Raw genomic sequence first — 22135 nt, 5'->3', positions numbered from 1 at the left:
CCCGCCCCTTCCCCGCCCCTCTGGCTTCCCCGCCTGCCCCGCCCATTTAACCCCCTCGACGTCAAGACCCGCTTGGCCCCGCCCACTTTCATTTGCCCCTTTTGCCCCGCCCATCCGCACTAGCCCCGCCCGAATTGACTCCTGCATTTGGCCCCGCCCCTGGCCCCGCCCCCAACAGTGCCTGACACGCTTGGCCCCGCCCCCTTTCCGCGCGCTCCTCCGCCCTGGCCTCTTCCCTATTGGCTCCTCCCTTTCACCCCTTCCCTTCGGTCCCGCCCCTTCCTCTTGTCCGCGCCCCTCCGCCCTATCCCTGTCCGCATTGGCTCGCTCGGCTCGGCCCCGCCCTGTGCTGCCCCAGCGCGGTCCCCATCGGCGCCCCTGTCCCGCCCTGTGCCGCCCCCTGGCGGTGCGGCGGGTGAGTGGCGGCGGCGCGGGTCCGGGCGGGCGCGGGGCGGGCGGTGGCGGTGTGCGGCCCGGCGGAGGGGCCCTGCCCGTGCCGGGGGGCTGAGGTACCTTCGACCCAGCCCGTGCCGTGGGATCAGCGTGGGCAGACGGGAAACTGCGCCGTGGAGGGGAAAAGGAGGAAAAACCCGGTGCTTTATCCTTCTCTGTTTCATAGAATCATGGAGTGGTTTGGGCGGGAAGGGCCTCAAAGTCCATCCAGTCCCACCCCTGCCATGGGCAGGGACACCTCCCACTGGATCAGGGGCTCCAAGCCCCATCCAACCTGGCCTGGAACCCCTCCAGGGATGGGGCAGCCACCACTGCTCTGGGCAACCTGGGCCAGGGCCTCCCCACCCTCACAGGGATGAATTTCTTCCTCATGACTGATCTAAATCTTCCCCCTTCCAATTTAAAGCCGTTCCCTCTCATCCTGTCACTCCAGGCCCTCAGAAAAATTCCCTCCCCAGCTTTCCTGGAGCCCCTTTCAGCACTGGAAGCTGCTCTAAGGTCTCCCTGGTGCCTTCCCTTCTCCAGGCTGAACAATCCAAACTCTCCCAGGCTGTCCTCGTGCAGGAGCTGCTCCAGCCCTCAGATCATCTCTGTGGCCTCCTCTGGACTCGCTCCAACAGCTCCATGTCCTCCCTGTGCTGAGGACTCCAGAACTGGACACAGGGCTCCAGGTGGGTCTCCCAGAGTGGAGCAGAGGGGCAGAATCCCCTCCCTCCCTGCTGGTCCCACCGCTCTGGGTGCAGCCCGGGACACGGGGGGTTTCTGGGCTGTGAGCACACATTGTTGGCTCATGTTGAGCTCCTCACCCCCAGCACCCCACGTCCCTCTCCGCAGGGCTGCTCCCAACCACATCATCCTGGTGATGCAGATTGCAGTGAGATTACGTGGGTATTATTGGGGGTCTAACAGCTGAAACTCAGTACCTTTTCTCATTACAGAACCGAGACTGAGTTTGTAGCGCTGGAGTAGGAGAAAGGCAAAATCAGCAAGCTTTGAAACCTTAACTCATTCATCAGGTGTCCTTCAAAGGGAGTAGTAGTTTACAGTGAAAGTGGAAGGAACACTTTCTTGTTGAACTGAATCTATTAATCTTAAAGAAAAAAGTCATACTTTACTTTGATATTGAATCCTTTTCTGCAGGCAATGCCATTCCTGTGTTTCTGATACAAATAGTATAGCTTTTCCTTTGTTTTATTTCTTCCCCTTTTCCTGTAGCAAAGTCTAAAGGGAAGCAGGAGTTACCTGAGTTACCTATTTAATGAATAAACTATGGAAAACAAAGTTAATAATTACACTGCTGTGGCTATTGTGTTTCTGACATTGGTTACGTGTGTTACACATTCCAGTCATTTGACAACATCATCCAGCACCTATGCTTAAAAATACACTTTGGAAGTCGTTGCCTGAAGTATCAGCTCTTGTTTCTATTTTATAGTTATTGATTAGAAGGGCACATTTTCTCTGGCCACTGAGCGATCTGTTCCTCCACACGGAATGTCCTTCCTAGCTGTTTTCTGCCACGGTGGATATCTGATATTTGCCAAGTCACTGTGGCAAAGCGTGACACAGTTCTGTCAACGCGCAGGGCCGCCTCTCCTGTGTGACTGGTGATCTTAAATATCTCGGTTTCAGAGCACCCGGTTTGAAAGATTTGAAAAAGGAGAGCAGTTTTAAAGCCCCGTGACTTTAAAAACTCAGCTTTTTCTATTCTATCTAAATTGGCGACCGTAATAGCAATTTTTATCACATAAACTTCTTTTCACAATGGTTCTAACAGAGATTTTGAACCTTTAATTGCGTTTAATTGTTACGCAAGGAAAAGAAGTTACGTGCTGTGAAATAGAGGAAATCTTCCTTCTAGATGCCATTCAGAAACGTTTTGCAGCCCTGTCAGTTAGAAGGTTCCATCCTCTGTGCTTACAAATGTGATAAGGTAATAATTTACTAGAACTTATTTCAGTGAGACAAAGTCACTGAAGTGAAGAGAAGGGAATCTTATCTTTTAAAATTGCTTAGTGATGCATAGAAACTAATTCCTGGAATCTGTAAGTTTTTTTTCAGGTTATTTATTATGCAGGCATGCTTTTTCCTTCACGAAGCTTCTGTCGCCTTGGCATTAGGACATACCAGCTACGAACAGATTTGCCTTCCAGATCCATCAGACTCTCAGCCTCTGCAGTAAGTATTGCTTCAGCTCCACAGATAAAACTGTTGTGTGCAGTATTTTAGAAACACTCTAATTTTGCAATGTTGCCAATATATATATATATGTGTTAGCTGTGCTTTCTTTATTTCTTGTTACACTGATCCAAACATTTATTATCAAACCAAGATATTTGAATCAGTCAAGCATTTAACCACACTAGCATACCAGAATTTGGCAATTATTGTTTTGTGTGTCCTTTTCAGTCTTTAAAGTCACATCTAGCACATATCAGGCCAGAAGGATGGCCTGGTTGTTAGGGCACTAGAGCCTGAGCTGCAAGAGACAGGTTCAGCCCCAGCTTTATCACAGGCTTGTGGTAAGACAATTAGTTTCTTTAATGAAATGAGAGTAGTGGTGCTTCTTGATGCTTTAACAACAAGGGGTTTGTAAGTACCTCAGACTCACACAGAATCTTCTTTATTCCCCAGCTTCACTGCTTATAAGATTGTGTAACTTCAGGTCTTCCAGTTCTGTTGAGAGAAAGCAGAGCTTTGCAGCGTGGTTGGTGGTTGGCAGCCACGCTCTACATTCTGTATTGAACACTGGAATGTAAATTGGGCTCCCAGGTTAGAACAGGAGTTCAGCGGCTTGGGTCAACGCAGGCACGTGTCAGATTGTTCAAAACAGCTGTTCAAACCATTATATTGGGCACTTGTGGCATATTTTGCCTGTAAGCGAAGTTTCTTTTCATGTGCAAGCCGCTTTGAAGATCAGATTTTGCCCAAGTGTATTTTCATACTTGTATTCTATTTCACGGAGCTGGATAGTCTCACTAAATGTGCTGAAATCTAATTCTGGTTGGCTTTTTTATTTTCGTAGGATCTTAGCTTCAGTTGTAGCTTTTGACATCAAATTCCACAATTGAATCATGCACCATGTAAAGGCATTTGCTCCTGTCATTATTAAACATCTTGCCAATCCATTTAATCACAGGTTTCTGTTTATTAGGAAGAAAGATAAATACAAGCAGCACCTGACTTTGTGTCAGGTGCTTTCCCTGATAGGAAGTGTTAGGAAACCATGAGGTTGGAGTTAGGGCTTGATGAGAACATTCCTCTCACACTTAACACTGATCTTAAACTCAGGGAAATCCTTGCCCTGTGCCTAGAAATGGCTTGAAGATTATCAAGTGATGGGCTAAGAGGAAAAACGTCTTGAAAATTCTCCTGACCTTCTGGAAGAGAGAACGTTCCTGAAGATATCATTTAAAACTGGCTGTTAAGTGGTTGGTTTTCTCAAAGCAATAAAGGTGGGCCTGAACCCCACTGAGCCCACAGTGAATCTGTGACAACCTGAAAACTAACGCAGGCCTGGCTGTTTTCTTCTAAAGGTAATTTCAAAGCACGAGGTGTAAGGTGAAGGCTGTCAATCCATTTTTAGCCAGAGGAGGTTACTTAATGCAGTTAAGATTTACACTGTGGTCACTTATAAAAGTCCTGCAGTTGCTAAGCCTTTAGCTTCTAGCAAATTGAAGCAGCTTCAAGAAGAGCTGGCCAGTGGAACAAATTCACCTGTGGCAGCGTAGGGAATTCTGATTAACTAGAAAGATTCAAGGTGAGGCTTCTTATTCATTGTGGTACAAGAAATAGTGTAGTGAGTGAGAAAAGATGGGTGTGTGGGGTTCAGTCGAAGCAGTGCCTGTGTTATTCGTATTTATGTAGCACAGCCAAACATTAATTGTATTTACTGTAAAATCAGATTAATCTTCTGGACTGTGTGTGTGGTTTTAGGTAGAAGCAGCCCGGGCTGCCTAGTTGGAGCTCCCTCTGAACTCCGATGGGTGTTAAGAAGTGCAGCCTCATCTGTGGAGTTGTCTTAATGATTTTCTTCCTGAAGACAAGTAAAAGATGTCCTGTGCTTGGTACCTCTGGTGCTTGTCTCATAGATAAGGTCAGAATCAGGTCTGTAGAGGAGAATCTGTATAATTTACAGCTTCATGTTCTTAAAATCATCGTGCGTGTGGCAGCTTCATCACTGTAAAATAGTAAACAGGCTGAGTGCAAACGTGTGCCTGCATCATATTTCTACTGTGAGTCACATCCATCTATTCAAAGTTGAATCTTGGAGTGTAATGATAACACAGATGTTTTCTTCTCAAAGTATAGTAGCTGGAGTATGTTTTTTGAGTCTTTTAGACAATAACAATCACTAGTAGTGGTAAAAGGCACTAAAATCAGTTGTGTGACTCAACGAAACAAGAGTGCCTGGAGTACCAAGGGACTATACAATTCCTATGTATTCTTTTCCTGGTATCAAGCCGCTTTACAAAGACAGACGCGGGCTTGCACTTCTTGTGTGCGCATAGAAAGAAACCTTTGTTTTCTCCCCATTTCTTTTCTCTTTTTAGCTTAAAAATACTACAACTATCAATAAGCTTTTCTCTGCTTTTGTAGTGGGTACTTTTTGAAAGTCTGTTCTAGAGCAGTTTTCCAAGACCTTAATTGTAGGTCTGAATATACAGCAAAACCATGTTCTAATGTGGTTTTGCTGTGTTGTAAGTAAATACTTTAAAGTTCTAAAAGTCTGAATGAAATTAGGAGATGTCTTTGCTATTTTCTTCTTACCCATCAATTTAACAAATAAAATTGCCTGGAAAACACATGCTTTCCGAACTGGATTGAGCAGGAATTGAGCTGGAAATAACACAGTCTTTAAGTTGTTAGTGCATCACAGAAAAAAAGAATGTATGTACCCTATTTTTTTCTTTTTAGGTCATCTTTTAAAGCTGTTGAACTAAATTATGGCCCTGCTCCATCCTTGCTGAAAGTTCAGTGGCTTTAGATAATGATGAATGAGAACGTAGGGCATTTTTGTGTATTTTCTTGCTAGTCTGAATCCAAGCTATTATAGGAACTTTAATGAAAGAACATGTCTGTAATTTTTTGTAACTACTGAATTCAGCTGGCAGTGGTGTATTTGAGAAAGCACGAAGGAGGGTTTGTCGTCCAGGGTCCAACAATATAGTACTTTGTCTGTCTTAACAAAACCCTTCTGTCTGTATATTTTGATCTTTCAGACAATGGCCTTCAGACACAAAAACACGAGACGAATTGAAGGCCTCGATAGCAACGTGTGGTGAGTAAAAGGAAAATATCTGTGAATCTCAGAAAATACCTTTGACTGATATTTTTTTTCCCAAACCAATAATTATTGCCAATAAGAAAGAGCTTTTATACTGAAATGTATTTGGCACCTGCTTAGAAGTGATGAATTGAGTTCTGCTAAAGATATGAATTAATTCTTGTTCTCAAGCTTTAAATATTAGGCTTGGGCTTCTCTTAATCTCATAAATCACAAAACAAGGGCAACTCTTGGGCATGGGAGTATAGCTAACTTTCAAATTTAAATGTTAATTTTGTTGAGTAATGTGTTTCAGTTACACTTGGTTTGTGTTTACCAAATGAGTTGCATTTCTTTTTAAAGCCATTACACTTGTCTTTATATTAAAAAGCATTACTGCCATCACTGGTAAATATGGGATTTTGTTAGCAGGTGAAAACACTAATTTGAGTTTACATTACTCGTATATGTGTGTGTGTGTATATATACACAAGGAATTTTGATCATCCAGCCTCAAACTCATTTTTAACATTTTTGTATTAGTTTTTGACAAAACTATGATGCAATGTGGGTTTTTTTTTTAAATCTTGTTAATATTTGGGTACTGAGAAAGGGTCAAATGCAAAATTTACCTGTGAAGGGGGGAAAGAAGTATTTATCAGGAATCCTAGCATTCATCTCTGGCGGGCTACCAGGAACAGTTAATGAACAGCCTGAAATGCTTGCCTAAAACTACCAAAAATAAATGCATAGCACTCTGAGGTGACTGGATAGTTTAACTATAGTTTAACTGACACCTTCACTTGACAGAATCTAGCCTTTAAATCACTAAATGTCTTTGTTCTAATGAAGTCTACCTCGTTTTGCAGAGGGTAGCGTTCCATTTCTGCCCACAGCCAGAGCTGCTGTGTGTTCCTGTGTGTGCGCACCTGAGCACAGTTTCTCTGGCAGAACAGTGATCCTGTGGAAGCAGAAAACAACCTTTTGCTGGGTTTCCTCTGACTTACTGTTGTCTCAGACCCATCTCTCCATCCCTCTACTTAAACCCATTTCCACTGCTGTCAATGTGGCCAAGTGAAATGCTTTTTTTTGCCTTTTGATGCTAATGAAAGAGAAGATAATTTTATCTGGTGTGTTAACTTTAAGATGCTTTTTCCCCTTAGGGTAGAATTTACGAAGGTGGCAGCAGATCCCTCGATTGTTAATCTCGGCCAAGGCCTCCCTGATATATCCCCTCCCAGCTACGTTAAGGAAGAGCTGGCGAAGGCGGCAGCAGTTGACAGGCTGAACCAGTACACACGAGGCTTTGTAAGTACTGCAGAACTTGAGGATCAGCTCAGTGGAGAACGTACCACAGGGAAGAAGGCTGACTTTGCTTTAAATTGGTTTTATCTGTCACAAATTAAGTTGGTCTAGTAGCCTCCTCTGTTCCCAATGAACATCTTCTGTGTAGGCTTCTTTAAGGCAGAATCCTTCAGCAAGAGCAAAGCGGTAGAGTACATCTGGGACAGATTGTCTTTGAAGAGTCAATTCCCAGTTTAAAGAGTGTAAATGATACATTTAGCTGTGGTTTTGGCCAGTGTAAGCGTGAATCAAGTAGGATAACGGTAGAACGGGAAAGAAATATTTGGTACCACTTGAGACAGCACCTCTAGGATCAAGAAGAGATTCACCCATAGCATTTAGATTTTAGTGAAGATTAGGAGGTAATGAAAGGAGTAAATTATCTGTCCCGGAAGATAGTCACTACCTCTTCTCTAAGTTGGCTTGTAGAGTTTGCCTTGAGCTGGATGTGCATGTGTGGCACTGATCGTTGTCCGAGGCAGGATATTCGAGTGGGCTGTTACCATTGGAGTATGGCCCCTTCCTTTTTTTGGTTTCTCTGGCTTTATTTTGTGGTAAAGCTAAACCACATTGCCCAACTGAATATCGCATATCAGGATTGCTACAAGACCCTAAGGAGTCTATCTAATACTTTTCTAGATGACCATCTTACACAAGTGATAGAAAACCGTCCATCTGGACAGGGGGACCAGCACTTATCTTGGTAGTTGTGGCATCACTGTGGTGCAACATTCCAGTGTGGCTGACGTGCTCGTGGCAAGGAATGGTTGCTGTTTGAATCAGCAATAATTTGTGAGCCTTAATTTGTGGTCATGTTCTTGTTTACAGGAGGGTTTATACCTCGCGAGTAGAGGTACAGTGTGCAACAGTTTGGAGAAAGAAAACGGCGCTATGAGAAAATGCACCTACACAACAAAAATCCATTTCTACCAAGTACTCAAAAAGAAAAAATGTTTTCACAGCAGGAAAGCTGTATTTTCCTGAGTAACAGTATTGTAGCTTATTTCCTCGCTGTACATGACTGTCGCACACTTGCTTTCTTGTTCTTGGTGCGTTTTGAGAAGAGTACATTAACTGCCACCTCCCTGTAGGGGACACAAATGGCGAAGGGTGTTCTGAGATCTGGGAGGGGAATCAGCGTTTGCCTACGAGCGCTGTTTATCAGCAGCGTATGAACAGAATTAAGGTATTTCCCTTGCACCAAATAATTTTTAGTTGAAAGACAAAGAAAGTAATGGCAGGAGCTTAAGATGGAAGTATGTGCAGGTGGGAGAGACCCTACAGGGGGTAAGGATGACTTCGTGCTAGAGTATTTCCCTCTCTTCTTCTACAAGATAGAAATTAAAAAGCATCAGATATACAAACAGAATTTCTTGGTAGACACAAATAAATGGAAACGACTTTTCTTCCCTAATTTACAAAACCTTTAAACCATGCTACCTGTTACCAGCCATTAGTGCTGAGGGCTCCTCTTGTGTTTTTCTATTCTAATATTGTTTTGATAGATGTGGACCCGCCCCCAAACACAGGCTTTGTACCTTTTCAGGAACACTCCAATCCTTTGCATTTGTTTCCTTTAAACAGGGGCACCCGTCACTGGTGAAAGCCTTGTCCCAGGTATACGAGAGAGTTTCTGGAAGGAAGATCGATCCTCTCACTGATATTGTGGTGACCGTGGGAGCTTATGGATCTCTCTTTAGTACAATACAGGCACTAATTGATGAGGGAGACGAGGTAGGTTTTTATTTGAAACATCCACGTGCACTCACCAAAATGAGAATTTGCCTGTTTTTTATTTGTCCGCTTTTCAATAAGTTAACGCTGGCGCTTCCTTCTGATCTCCATTGAGTGGATTTGTTACAGTTGTGCATATAACCTACATTTTGGGAAGCTGTGATCAGGAGGCTGTCCTGTGGATGTCCTCCTGTCGTTCACCAATTTACAAACCCCTTTCTTTCACACCTATGGTACCTGTAGCAGTTTCTTTATTGCTCTCACTGTTAAGTGACACAATACACAGCAATTTCTTGTTTGAGGGAATTTGTGGGCTGTTACCTGCAACAGAAGACTGAGGGTGGTAGCGAGTATTATAGGTGTCTGAATAACCTTTGTGTTTCAAGTTCTGTTTTGGACCATTGTGTGGTAGCAGAAAAGTCCTTTACAGAAAGGGTTATTAATTTATTATACTAGCTGGGACGATTCATCCCTTCACTACTGACGTCTGCCTGTCTGACAGGCATTTTGGGAGAGACTTATTTGTATCTGTAGTCAACAAGAGCTTTTGTGTTGTCATGCATTTTGCTTCCAGTGTTTTGGTTTCACTTGTGTAATGTATTCTCATCTGTATCTTTTCTTCCTTTTCTGTCATTCTGATGCTCACTTCTCTTTCTTTAATAGCAGTTCTCTGTGCTTAGCCTTTAGGGTTTTTTTTTTTTTTTGTTTTCCTGTTGTCCAGCCTCTGTCCAATTTTCCTTGAGTTTGTCCTCTTTTTCTACCTGAAAATTTGAGGACTCTAAGCCATTTAGCCTGGAGAAAAGGAGGCTGAGGGGAGACCTCATCACTGTCTACAACTCCCTGCAAGGAGGTTGTGGCCAAGTGGGTGCTGGGCTCTTCTCCCCAGTATCAAGTGATAGGACAAGAGGGAATGGCCTCAAGTCGCACCAGGGCAGGTTCAGATTACACATCAGGAAAAAATTTTTTGCTAAAAGGGTTCTCAGGCCCTGGCAGAGGCTGCCCAGGGAGGTGGTGGAGTCCCCATCCCTGGGGACGGTTAAAAGACAGGCAGATGAGGCGCTTAGGGATCTGGTTGAGGACAGGAATGTTTGGACTCGATGATCTCAAAAGTCTTTTCCAACCAAATGTTTCTGCGATTCTAGAAGTTGGAAATCCTGGAATTTCATGGACGGAATAAGGATGGCTGTGCCATGGTTCAGCAATTTGCTCTTGCTATCTCCCATCTTTGCGTCTTTGCCTCGCGCTTTCAAATCTCAATGCAGGACCCAGACATTCCTAATATTGTATCTTGGTGGTTGTAAGGTGTAACTGTAGCAGAACAGCCTTGTGTGTGTGCTCAGAAATAAGTAGTGCTAATCAGACTGAGGGCGTTGTTCCATGATGTTCTAAAGGAGGAACGTTCTGCTGTGTTAGATCAGGATGGAGTGCCGGAAACATGGTCAAGTTATACCACCAAAGTAAATGACGGTAACATGCACAATGAAGTCTCTGTTTATGATACTGGTTATTGTAATTTCAGGTAATAATAATCGAGCCATTTTATGACTGTTATGAACCGATGGTAAGGATGGCGGGTGCCAAGCCTGTTTTTATCCCACTCAGATGTGTGAGTAGCTTTTAAAGATTATCTATCGTATAAAGTTTCTCATCTGCACTCAGTACAGTTTGAACACCTTCTAGATGATGCTTTTCATCACATTGAATTACATAAAACTGAGACAGACCGCTGTAGTGCGGGTCTGAGGCAATAATATCCAAAGCAGATAGCATATTTTATTAGTGTTGGAAAAGGTAGGACAATGTTTCTTATTTACTTTAATTTATACGTTCTGAAGGCTGATGAAAATTCCTTTTTTGGATGTCATCAGAATGTTTTCAGTGTAAATAAGGGAAGGAGGATTGTATATCTGTGCAATTTCTGTATCTGCTGGGTTTCCAAAGATCTGGGTTTTGATCCCTTCAGCAACTCCCACAATGACGGGTTAGAAGCTCTTGTCCAAAACCTGCTTTCCCAATAAGGAGAGACCACACACTAGATTTTGCTATGCATACTGGAATTGCTGCTTCCTTTATTAGTAAAAAGAAGGAAACCTCCAGGACTGCAGTGGGAGTAGGTGGGGCTGTTCCTCTGGGTCCCCTCCTTCTAGGGACACTTGGGATGACTGGGTTCCTCCAAGTGTTTTCTGTCTCACACCTTTGTTTTTGGTCTGGCCCTGTAACACATGGGTGTCAAAGTGTGACCATGCTCTATGCTCTCTGCAGCAGCTGGTCCAGACTTCTCTTGGCCTTGTGTAATCCCACAGCGACTCCAGAGCCTCAGTGGTGCAGGTTTTTAACTGTTTGACCGTTTGCATGTGGATGAGGAGGAGGAAAAGACCTCGAGTCTCTCCGGTGGTGATCAATCATTCCAGCCAAGCATGCACATGTGTGGTCTAGGGTTGGGAAGGCCGTAATCTCTGCTGGCGTGTGACTGAGCTTCCTGCATTACACACTGTTGCAGTCAGCGTGTGTGTAACCAGATCCTGGAAACCAGTTCCTGGTGTGGCTTTAAGACAGATGGTGGCCAGCAGAGGACAGCCACTGTCATCATAATTTACCTTGCTCTTAGCCTCCCTGCCTGTTCTGAGGGGTGCCTTCTCCCAGGATGGCAGAAGAGATTGGATAGGTTGTGAAATACGGTTATGAAAGTGTCTGAGTGTGATAAGTTGGACATCTGCTTAGGCTGTAACATGTTGTATCCAAGTAATGCATAAATTTATTGTTGTGGGGTTGATTTTTTTTTTTTTTTCAGAAAAAAAATGGAAACACTGCATCTAGTGCTGACTGGGTCTTGGATCCTGCTGAACTTGCAAAGAAATTTAATTCCAAAACAAAAGCAATTATTCTGAACACCCCCCACAACCCTATAGGCAAGGTAAGAGTCCTGCTTTAACACTGCTGCGGTTTGGTAGTGTGCCTTAAATACCGTGATTAATGCATCGTCCCTTACTTCCTTGTACCCCAGGTGTTTACCAGAGAGGAGCTTCAGGTGGTAGCTGATCTCTGTATTAAACACGATACCCTGTGCATCAGCGACGAGGTGTACGAATGGCTGGTGTATAAAGGAAATAAACACATTAAAATAGGTACTGATTTTTATTTTTTTTTTTTTTGTGTGGCATCTTAGAGGTGGCTGTGGAACGATGTAGTAAATGTGCCGCTCGGAGATCAGGCTTGCTGGCAGGAGCTCAGACTGCAAGCTTTGGCTGTTTTACAGTGTTTAGGCTCTAAGGAAGGCAGCCCTCCCTGTTCTGAAAAATAGTTTAAAGAATAATTTTCAAATAGCATTTCTGAAGGCTCTGAAGTGACTTTGGAGCAGATATCCATAGAAACCAGTGGCCCTGATGCCCATAAATCAGTTATAATCACCTGAATATCCCATCCTTGGTTACTTTGGCCATGACAAGTATAACTGCTGTCTGTGTGTGTACATTGGTCTGTGCTTTGCTGAGGAGCTAATAGAAAGCGCAGGGATTAAATCTTCCTTCTCAAAGCATGGTAGAGATAACCGATGAGGGAATGCATAATGAGAAATACAGTTATTTTTGCTCCACTACTTATACAAAGAAAAAAAATATTGTATAAAAGTTAGTGCGGAGATAGTGCATGAGCACAGTCCCCCCCCCGAAGTGCAGACACAGTGTTAAATAATGGGCACTGAAGTCAAAGTTGCTGCTGCACAGGCAGTGTGAAAGCATGCTGAAGTCTTCAGGCTACGGGGATATAGAACCCCTGCAAGAACAAACCAGAAAATGGATGTGGTGTAATGTCCCTGTTCCTCTTGTTTTACTTTTTGATCTCAGCTTCACTGAAATTAGAGGAATCGCTTCCACTGCCTCAGAACAAGTGAATCCAGTGCAGGTTACTGAACTCCCTCCCCAGTCCCGTAATGCTACAGCTAAACATTTATGTGAAAATTTCTAGTGTCATGGTCTTGGTTTGGATCCGATGATGTATTTGAGCTTGCTAAATCCAAAACTTCCTCCTCCTATATACAGATGTTTTGTTTCTGATGGCAGCATCTTGCATGAAATATCTATTATGATTTACTTATTACTATAAAGAGGGCACATTTTGGTTGGATGAAATGGAGACATCTAATTGAGGTTAAACAATGAAATAGAGAGTCACAAATATAACTTAGACATGAAAAAGTTTAGCTTTTTTTCCCCGGCTTTACCACTGGTTGAATGCTGCATTGCTTTGCTGCTCTGCTTTAATTCCATATATGTAGGGTGGCAATAAAAATCCTCCCACGAGCGGGGGCTACATCGTTGTGAAAACTGAATCTTACAAATAATGAGAAGGAAATTACATCTAAATGACCTTGCAGTACTTATTAGTTCAGCTATGCAGTTGCTGGTCGTACAGCAGGATGGTGATGGCATTGCCCACGCACAGGCTATGAGTCTCAAACGGCCTCATTTCCTAGTGGCAGTGGTGCCTCGATAGCGATATCTCCTCAAAGACCTTCCCACATGGACAAAGGGCAGTGTTTTGGGCACATTCTTGTGACAGCAACTCGAGTCAGTGCATCCTGACAAGTCACCACACTAGCTGATGGTGTGTGTCTTATGTCCTAATTGCAAAGCACAATGAGTTAAATTAAAGCTTTTGCGATGGGATTAGCAGGTGGTTGGTGCAAACAGCCGTCCTCAGAACCAAGCTCTCGGGTGGGTGGTGTAAGGTAATCCACTTTCCTCTGCAACCACAAGGTCTGAACGCGCGTGTTGTCAGTCACCCTTTGTCTTAGTGGTGAATTCCTAAGACACAGTAACTCTTATTGTTTGTTAGTGTTGTCATTCCAATGCTCCAAACCAAAATGCTTCCATTTGAACAGAAGGCATTCTGTAGTTTAGCATAAAATGTAAAAATACCATGTAATGATCGTGCAAGTTAAAGCCGACAGTTAGTCAGCTAGGTTAGGTACGTATTCTCTAACAGATCCCATGGTATCTTCGTCAGCTTGTGTTAAAGTGGCTATAAAGCTTCCAGGGTAACACTCTAAACAAGAGCATCATTTCAGGAAAAGAAACAAGATCTGCTCTTTTTTACCTTAAGCTTCTTAGATTCTTTTTTTTCTTGTATTGTATTTTGTGGGCTTAAAAAAAAAAAAAGTTATTTCACTATGTAAAAACACTTCTTTCCATATTAACCTCTACGTGTTCCATGAAATGCAGTGGCACTTTTTTGTGAGAGGTGCAAAATGAATGTTGCATTAGTTTACAGAGTCCAGCAGTGGTTCCTTAGTACAATTTAACAGAGGCTGCTAGTGACAGATCATAAAATTAGTACAGTCCTTGTGCCATCACTGGAGCTCTGTTCTGCAGTGTACAGCACTTCATCGTGTTTCTCATTATTATCTGACTTCTGTGCAACCGTGATCCTCCTCTAAGTAATGATCAGGATTGCACTGGCACATTTAAAGTTTGCATCTCATAACAGGATGCTGAATGAGCCTCTGCAGTTCGTTAGTTCTTAAATCACCATCAGATCCTTTTAGGGAGTCACATAACGAAGTTGCTGTATGGCACGGAGGAATTTCTCTCTCTATTTAAAACTTGCCGCTTGTAAAAGCAGTGGAGCTGTTTCTTCCCCTGTGACCCTTTTCTGCTGCTGTTGTTTGAAATGATGTTACATTCCGTGTTCAAGGTTGAATTCCTATGACCGTGTGGCAAAACAGTCTCAGTAGAGAGCATTAGCTTTGGAATTCAATTCTTGTTGCACTCGGAGAGCTAATTTCATTGCCTTTAGGAGGTGATCTATGTTCTCGACCTAGCTAGCAGGTGCATCTGCTCAAACCGCCTTTTTGCTTCCGAGGTCACAGAGCAATTGAGTGAACACAGGTTGGCTAAGAAGAACACGAGTTTCTTTCCTGATGTTTTGTTTGTCTTCTTGGCAAGTGTGCTCAAAAAGCCACAATGCGTGTTTTTGAAACAAGACTTCTACCATAGCTACTGCAGATAACCGCTGCAAAAACTGCCTTATGAAATGCTGTGGGTCTGTGCAGAAAATCTGTGGTTTCCCCAGAGGGGGGGATTTGACAATTGACACCTTCATGGGAAGTGGTTCCTGCGCACAAACAAAGTGGGTCTGGGTATTGTTGAGCACTGCAATCACAGTTGCCGTTTGACTTTGTCTAACTTTGTGTCTTGGGCTGGAATGTGTCCTGATTTATCTGTTTCTGTTGAAGATGAATTAGGGTAGAGTCCAACTAGAGCTCTCCTGAAGCAGTGTGCAGAAAAAGTGTGCAGACTACAGGAAGACACCTTTCCTCTGTTCTCTCCATGGAAAGCAATCAAAGGGTTTTGGTTTCCCACCATGTAAAACTACAAAGTCAGAGAGAGGCCTCTGTGTGCCCCTCGGTCCTTGCAGGCATCCTCAGCTGCTGCTCAGTCCCAGGCCTCTTCGATTTATAAAACAAAACATAATTTATTCACTCACTCTGATGGGTTTTGATTCTTGTGGTGTTCAGTTCCAGGTTAGAAGTCTTAGTGATTCTTTTCTTTTTCTGCTTTTGGAGGCAGTGACCCTGAACCGAACAATTCTCCCAAAGCAGCTCGCAGTGCTGGAGTCGGTGTTGCACCCGGCACCAAAAATAACGCTGCAATGAGATGAGCGGGCTGTCGCTTCTTAGATCATATTAATAATGATGTTGACGAGAACTAACATGTAGTTTTCACAAACTGTGTTCTCATTTCCTGCCTCTTCCTTTTCCTTTCGTTAATCCTTACCTTCTTTTCGTGCCAAAAAAGCCTTGGCCCACATAACCTTTCTAATTTGTTTCAATTACTGTGATTTTAGAGTATTCTCACTGCAGCGATGCATCAGCGCACAGCTCTGAGCCAGGGGCAGCGCAGGTTTTCTGACTTTGTGAGTGCACCTATACCCAATTAATTTTATTTTATATACAGCTACGTTGCCAGGTATGTGGGAAAGAACAATAACAATAGGAAGTGCTGGAAAAACATATAGTGTAACTGGCTGGAAGGTAAGAAGAATCACTATAAAAGACTTTGGTTATTTAAATAACAGAATGCATTTAGTACACTAAAAAGTCTCTGTTTCTATGACCTGCCTTTTGAAAGCCGCTGATAAATCTCTGTCTCCAAATGAAGACAGCATTCAGTTGGAGCAATTACCTGTCTTGAACACCTATGTTTTAATTCTGCTGTTACATCTCAATTAATAAGCTCTTGTGAGTACTTGATACTAAAAAAAATAAACAGTGCAGTTTGTTCAAAACCAGTTCAAGACTCTTGGAGAAAATATGGATATTTTCTTATTTCGCCTTTCCAGTTCTGTGGTGATATTTTCAGGTCATGACAATGGTTTTGGAATGGCTTATATTTCAGTAAAATAGTTAATGATAATATTTTGCTTGACTTTAAAACACACACCAGAAAGTAAAAACAAATATTTAACCATTTGGCAAATGAATTCTTTCTTCTTTGCCACCTGTGTTCAAACTTCACCGTGACACACATGGTAGCAGTGAGCTTCTGGTTTATGCTTAAACCACCTTTGACACAGAAGCTTATGAGATGGGAAGATTCTAAACCAATAAATAATCATTTTTAAATGACCATTTTTATTTTTAAACCTTGTTAAACAGAGAATTAAAAGTCTGCTCAGTATCCTACAAGGGATGAATGAAACTATAACTTGTCTCAAATCCAGCAATTTAAGGGCATAATTCAGCAAACTTTGTATAAACCAGCTCTTTTCTGAATTCTTTATCACAACAAATTCTCTGCCAATTCTTAAAATAGAAAAAACATGAGACATTGTCTAATTTTAATTCTTTTGTTGTTAATTTTTAGTGGCACTGCTGCTGCAAGTATAACGTACGCATTCTTTCTTCCCTTAGCTCGGCTGGTCCATTGGCCCCCAGAACCTGATTAAGCATTTACAAGTTGTTCACCAAAACACGCTGTACACTTGCGCCACGCCACTGCAGGTGGGTACAGGTGGGCAGGGGAGGTCCCTTCTGGTGGAGGAGAACTGGGACCCTCGCTGCAGTGAGACAATAAAGTTTTAGTTGTCAAAAAGATATATTTAAAACAAGAAAATTTTAGTTGTCAAAAAGATATATTTAAAACAAGAAAGTTTTAGTTGTCAAAAGATATATTCGGGGGTGTGAGGAGAAAAATTCTACCAGCTCACCAGGCATTTAAAAAAGAATGTAGTCTTGCAGATTCTTCCTTCTTTGAGCTGCAAACTTTCTTCTTGTGTAAAACACCACAATCTTAGCAGTTTCCTAGCAAATAGAAACATAGAATCATCAAATGGTTTGGGTTGGAAGGGACATTAAAGCCCATCCAGTCCCACCCCCTGCCACGGGCAGGGACACCTCCCACTGGATCAGGGGCTCCAAACCCCATCCAACCTGGCCTGGAACCCCTCCAGGGATGGAGCAGCCACCGCTGCTCTGGGCACCCTGGGCCAGGGCCTCCTCACCCTCATCCTGAAGAATTTCTTCCTAATGTCTGATTTAAATCTTCCCCCTTTCAATTCAAAGCCACCCCCCCTCATCCTGTCACTCCAGGCCCTTGGAAAAAGCCCCTCCCCAGCTTTCCTGGAGCCCCTTTCAGCCCTGGAAGCTGCTCTCAGGTCTCCCCACAGCCTTCCTTTCTCCAGGCTGAACAACCCCAGCTTTCTCAGCCTGTCCTCGTACAGGAGGTGCTCCAGCCCTTCAATCATCTCCATGGCTTCCTCTGGACCTGTTCCAACGGCTCCATGTCCTCCTTACACTGGGGATTCCAGAACTGGATGCAACAGAAGTTGTTACAATAAGACCTGATTTTACCCAGCATTATCTCTGCCTGGTTTCTAGTATTTTATATGTTATTATCAAAAGTGTAAACTTGGCTTCAATTGAGAGTGCAAACCCGTGTGCCAAGGCCTGCGACTGCTGCAGGTGATCAGTGCCTGGCAGACAGTAGTGTGCTTCGGGTGTTGCCACAGCATAAAGCAACATCGCCTTGCACACTTGGAGGTAGCTTGTGTGATTTTCATGTGCTGATTCACTTAATAAATGCGAGAATCGGCAAAAATTCCACGTGATTTCAGTAGGAGGTGTGCGAGTCTGAGTTTGCGGAGTGTCTGTGCATACTCTGAACACTGGTTGTGTTTCCAGGAGGCTTTGGCACAAGCACTTTGGACAGACTATAAGCGCATGGATGACCCAGACTGCTATTTTTACTCACTATCTCGAGAGCTGGAAAGCAAGCGTGATCGGATGGCTCAGCTGCTTCAAGAAGCTGGACTAAAGCCTGTCGTTCCAGATGGAGGATACTTTATGATTGTTGATGTTTCTGCATTAAGTTAGTATAAAGTTTACTAAAACCAGTGTTGAAAGCAAATATTATAGTTAATCTGCAAACGCAGCTTTCATTTTGAACAATGTTCTCGTTTCATGCTTGCATGAAGTTGTCAGAAGTATGAACTGGGACTGAAGTTTTCTGTTTGTCCTTCTCCTGGGAGGTAGATTTTGTAAGCTTCAGCAAAGCCTTTGTGATCCTAACTACTGTCCCCATTTTGCAAAGCTTTGGCAAGAGCTGAGGTGGATAAAACTCAAAGGTCTGTGATAACAAAAAAGTTTGAGAGCCAAGCACCAGGCTTAATAACCTGAGTTTGTACCTCTGGTACTTTCCCCTTTCTGTTCGTTTTGTTTACTTCTCTTAATCTGAAGTCATACCCTGAGGGCTCTTCGAGGTGTTCTTGAACGCTACCAAAGTTTACAAAGCCTGTGGGAAATTGAGGTTAAGGTAACTTTGAAGGAAGAATTCCCAGAGGGGAACGTCTTCGAGTTCCATGTTTTTCACTGACTGATGCGAATGGCAAATGTTTAGACGCAGCTGGGCCTGGCAGTGCTGGACACCCTTCACCGGCCAGAAAGCTGCAGTGGCAGTGATTATTGCTGCAATGCACTGCACCCTGCAGTGCCCTCCGTAGACCTGAGGACTTTTTGGAATACTTTTTTCCAAGCTACATGTCCAAATCTGCTTGGAATGGAAAGCAGGTGCTTGGGTCAGAACGGAAAGGTTCAATCTGTTGCCCTACTTTAATTATTATAGCATAATTTTAATTATATTTTAGGAATAAAAGCATACATCTTTATTCTTCACTCTTAATAAAGTGCTGTTAATGAATGCCTTCCCAGTGGAGCCTAGGAAATCTTACAATATGTGATTTAAATTTGATTTCTTTTTAGATGTGGATCTCTCTGGTGTAGATGACAAACAGCCTTATGACTATAAATTTGTCAAATGGATGATAGCATCTAAGGTAAGGTGTCTGGGTCAAACTCTAGTTTCAGAAGTGCTTCGCTATTGAAAACAGGATCAGTGCAACCGTATTCATTAAATAATGTAGTGGAGATACCCAATTCCAAATGTTATTTGGTGTTTATAGTAACTGCTGGTAATGACGTGGCTAAAATATTGCTAAATATGCTGAAGGTGTACCCTGTGGGGTTGTGTTACGTCCCAGCACTTCTCTTTCAGTGTGCTCAGACGCTAGTTTTACAAAAGTATCTTTAAATTGTTTTGCCTAAGGAAAGTAATTTGAATTTAGTTAAGCCTGGCTAGTGCATAGACCCAAACTGTCTTTCCCTCACATGCTGGGAGTAGAAGTTCTAGAAATAGAACAGTAAAATTGTCATGCTTAAAGCGGATTTTTTTTATGCATACATAAAGTAAGCAAATATTATTTCTGCTTTGTTTTTTCAGAAGCTGTCAGCAATTCCTCTTTCAGCGTTCTGCGGCCCTGAGACAAAAAAGCAGTTTGAAAAGTATATACGGTTTTGCTTCATTAAGGTAAATTTGTGTCCTAGGAAGGCTTAAGGCTCCTAAGAATCAGTGCAATACAGAAGTCTGCAAGAGACTGTTGCGTTTTGCTCAGGAGCCCCAGAGCTGGGTGGTTTTACGAACAGAAACTTGGCTTGGTGTAAAATTCAGCACAAAGGAGCTTCAGCTGTCTTTTTGCTGAGCAGTAATGATTTGTATCACTTGTCTTTCTTTGGTTTTATTTCTCTCTGTGTTATTTTTCATTTAATTACAATTTATTATATTTCAGTTACTGAAATGCTTGTATCTCAACCCATGAGCTTTCTCACTTTTCCCGTTCCAGTCCTCTTCCCCCCATCCTGCTCGGGGAGGGAGCGGGCAGCTGTGTGGCGCTTGGGGCTGGGGTTAAACATCAACACCTGTCCTTGCAGTAATAGCAATATTCCTTGTTTTGCAGAAAGACAGCACGCTAGATGCAGCTGAAGCGATCCTGAAGAACTGGAATAAACAGGCAGCCTGATTTTTGTTATTAATTCTTCCATCTGGTGTAATTACCAAATAGTAAGGGGTCTTATTGCAAATTTAAAACCAAATTCCTTAATACAGTACAGAATTCATATGATATTGTAAATAACTTTGTGCTGCTACCTGCTGAGGAGTTAAAACTGTTATTTACAGAGATGTGTGTGATGCTAATCGGAGGTTATTTTCAGCCTTTTCAAAACCATTCACTTTTTCTCTGAAAAAATAAATCTATGGGATTCACTTCTTTTACTGAAAGACAAAAATGCATAGGGCTCTGTAAAATAAACAGGAAATGTAGGCATCTTAAAGTGGGAGGTATTTTTGGTGTGAGATGGTACAGGGATGACAGATGAGACTTAAACATGATGGTTTGTGAAAACCACCAGCAGCCTGCACCGGAGGAAAATTAAGATACATCAGCTGCTGTGGCTATTTATTGTTTCCTTCATTGGCTCCTTTGGGGTATTTGACTGACATCTGCTATTGAGAAAAAAATGGGGTTTGGATGAATCAACCCAGCCTTACAAGGGATCTTTAGATGTACAAGTAAGGACTAGTGGCTTCTTTTCATTAATGTGCTGTTTGTTGTGTTGGCAAAGGCGTCTGAATAGCCTGTTGCATTCTTGTTGAAATGATTATGGTGATTTTCACAACTGAAGAACTGCCATTTAATGACACTTTTTTTATCACTGACAGTAGCAAAGCGTGAGACGCTCTGGGTGAAATTTTAAAACTCTAGAACGACCAGTTAAGTTTTAAAAAAGGATTATTGCTGTAATGAGAGTAATGGGAAAGGAGGGGGGGGGACGACAGCAAGGTGAGCTTTTCATGAGTTATTAAAATGATCTGTTGTTGACAGAGGCTGTTAACAGCGGGATTCCCCTCTGCCACATCAACCACTTTTTCTCTACTCCCTGTGGACAAAGGACTTGAAAAATTGCTGCGGACAGGGAATAATGAAATGCTGAGATAGACCCTATCGTATGTGATGGAGAGCAGCCCTGCGGAGAAGCACTTGGGGTGCTGGTGGATGAGAAGCTCGATATGAGCCGGCAACGTGCACGCGCAGCCCAGAAACCGTGTCCTGGGCCGCATCAGGAGCGTGGCCAGGAGGGAGGGAGGGGATGCTGCGCCTCTGCTCCTCTCCTGTGAAACCTCATCTGGAGGATTGTGTCCAGTTCTGGAATCCTCATCGTAAGGAGGAGATGGAGCTGTTGGAGTGGGTCAAGAGGAGGCTACAAATATGATCCAAGGGCTGGAGCACATTCCCTATGAGGACAGGCTGAGAGAGGTGAGGTTGTTCAGCCTGGAGAGGAGAAGGCTCCGAGGAGACCTTAGAGCAGCTTCCAGGACCTGAAGGGGCTACAGGAAAGCTGGAAAGGGGCCCAAAAAGGCTTGTGGGGATGGGACGAGGGGGAACGGGTACAAACTGGAGAGGGGCAGATTTAAACTGGACATAAGGAAGAATCTCTTCACGCTGAGGGTGGGGAGGCCCCGGCCCAGGCTGCACAGAGCAGTGGGGGCTGCCCCATCCCTGGAGGGGTTCCAGGCCAGGTTGGATGGGGCTTGGAGCCCCTGATCCAGTGGGAGGTGTCCCTGCCCATGGCAGGGGTGGGACTGGGTGGGCTTTGAGGTCCCTTCCCCCCACCCGCTGTGAGGGACCCTCGTGTTCCCTCCCGGCTGACCCCGGGCGCAAGGGGGCGTGGCCATGCGGTGCTGAGCAATTGGGGCGTGGCCACGTGGCGGGCGGGACCAATAAGTGCTGTGTGAAGGGGCGTGGTCAGACGATAGGCGTGGCCAACCGGTGCTTTGAGGTGGAGGAGGGGCGTGGCCACCGGGAGGCTCCGTCAACCCGTGCTTCCCGCGAGCGGGGAGGGGCGTGGCCAATCGGCACAGAGCGCAGGCGGGAGGGGGCGCGGACGCCCTGTGGGCGTGGCCAACCCGTGCTTTGCGCGAGAGGGGCGGGGCAAACCTGAGGGCGTGG

General features: G+C 43.8%; 1 protein-coding gene across 7 annotated transcripts; it reads left to right on the top strand.

Moving 5' to 3' along the window:
• Positions 1 to 312: 312 nt before the first annotated feature.
• KYAT3 (kynurenine aminotransferase 3) lies at positions 313 to 20946 on the top strand. Of its 7 annotated transcripts, none has more exons than XM_054073246.1 (15): positions 313 to 415; positions 979 to 1124; positions 2515 to 2631; positions 5676 to 5734; positions 6883 to 7027; positions 8648 to 8797; positions 10317 to 10403; positions 11589 to 11711; positions 11802 to 11922; positions 15751 to 15827; positions 16707 to 16796; positions 17976 to 18162; positions 19053 to 19126; positions 19570 to 19656; positions 20084 to 20936. In XM_054073246.1, exons 3-15 carry the CDS (start codon positions 2533 to 2535, stop codon positions 20144 to 20146), a joined length of 1362 nt encoding a protein of 453 aa, XP_053929221.1. In that variant the 5' UTR covers positions 313 to 415; positions 979 to 1124; positions 2515 to 2532; the 3' UTR covers positions 20147 to 20936. The 7 variants fall into 7 exon arrangements, with proteins under 7 accessions (XP_053929221.1, XP_053929223.1, XP_053929222.1 ...); XM_054073248.1 differs by having other exon boundaries at positions 319 to 415; positions 2504 to 2631; XM_054073247.1 differs by lacking the exon at positions 313 to 415 and adding an exon at positions 460 to 593.
• Positions 20947 to 22135: the final 1189 nt, after the last annotated feature.

The sequence above is a fragment of the Cuculus canorus genome, chromosome 8 (genome assembly GCF_017976375.1).
Source record: "Cuculus canorus isolate bCucCan1 chromosome 8, bCucCan1.pri, whole genome shotgun sequence".
In the NCBI taxonomy this organism is placed as follows: Eukaryota; Metazoa; Chordata; class Aves; order Cuculiformes; family Cuculidae; genus Cuculus; species Cuculus canorus.
The sequence above is the reverse complement of the archived record's forward strand: the minus strand, read 5'-3'. Positions and strand labels throughout refer to the sequence as shown.

What these genes read in the sequence shown, in the direction of transcription:
- KYAT3 (XM_054073245.1), top strand. Translation starts at nt 4,436, where the DNA reads ATGGGTGTTAAGAAGTGCAGCCTCATCTGTGGAGTTGTCTTAATGATT. An exon ending in CCCACAACCCTATAGGCAAG is followed by an intron (nt 11,712 to 11,801) that starts GTAAGAGTCCTG and finishes CTTGTACCCCAG; the next exon opens with GTGTTTACCAGAGAGGAGCT. An exon ending in AAATAAACACATTAAAATAG is followed by an intron (nt 11,923 to 15,750) that starts GTACTGATTTTT and finishes TTTTATATACAG; the next exon opens with CTACGTTGCCAGGTATGTGG.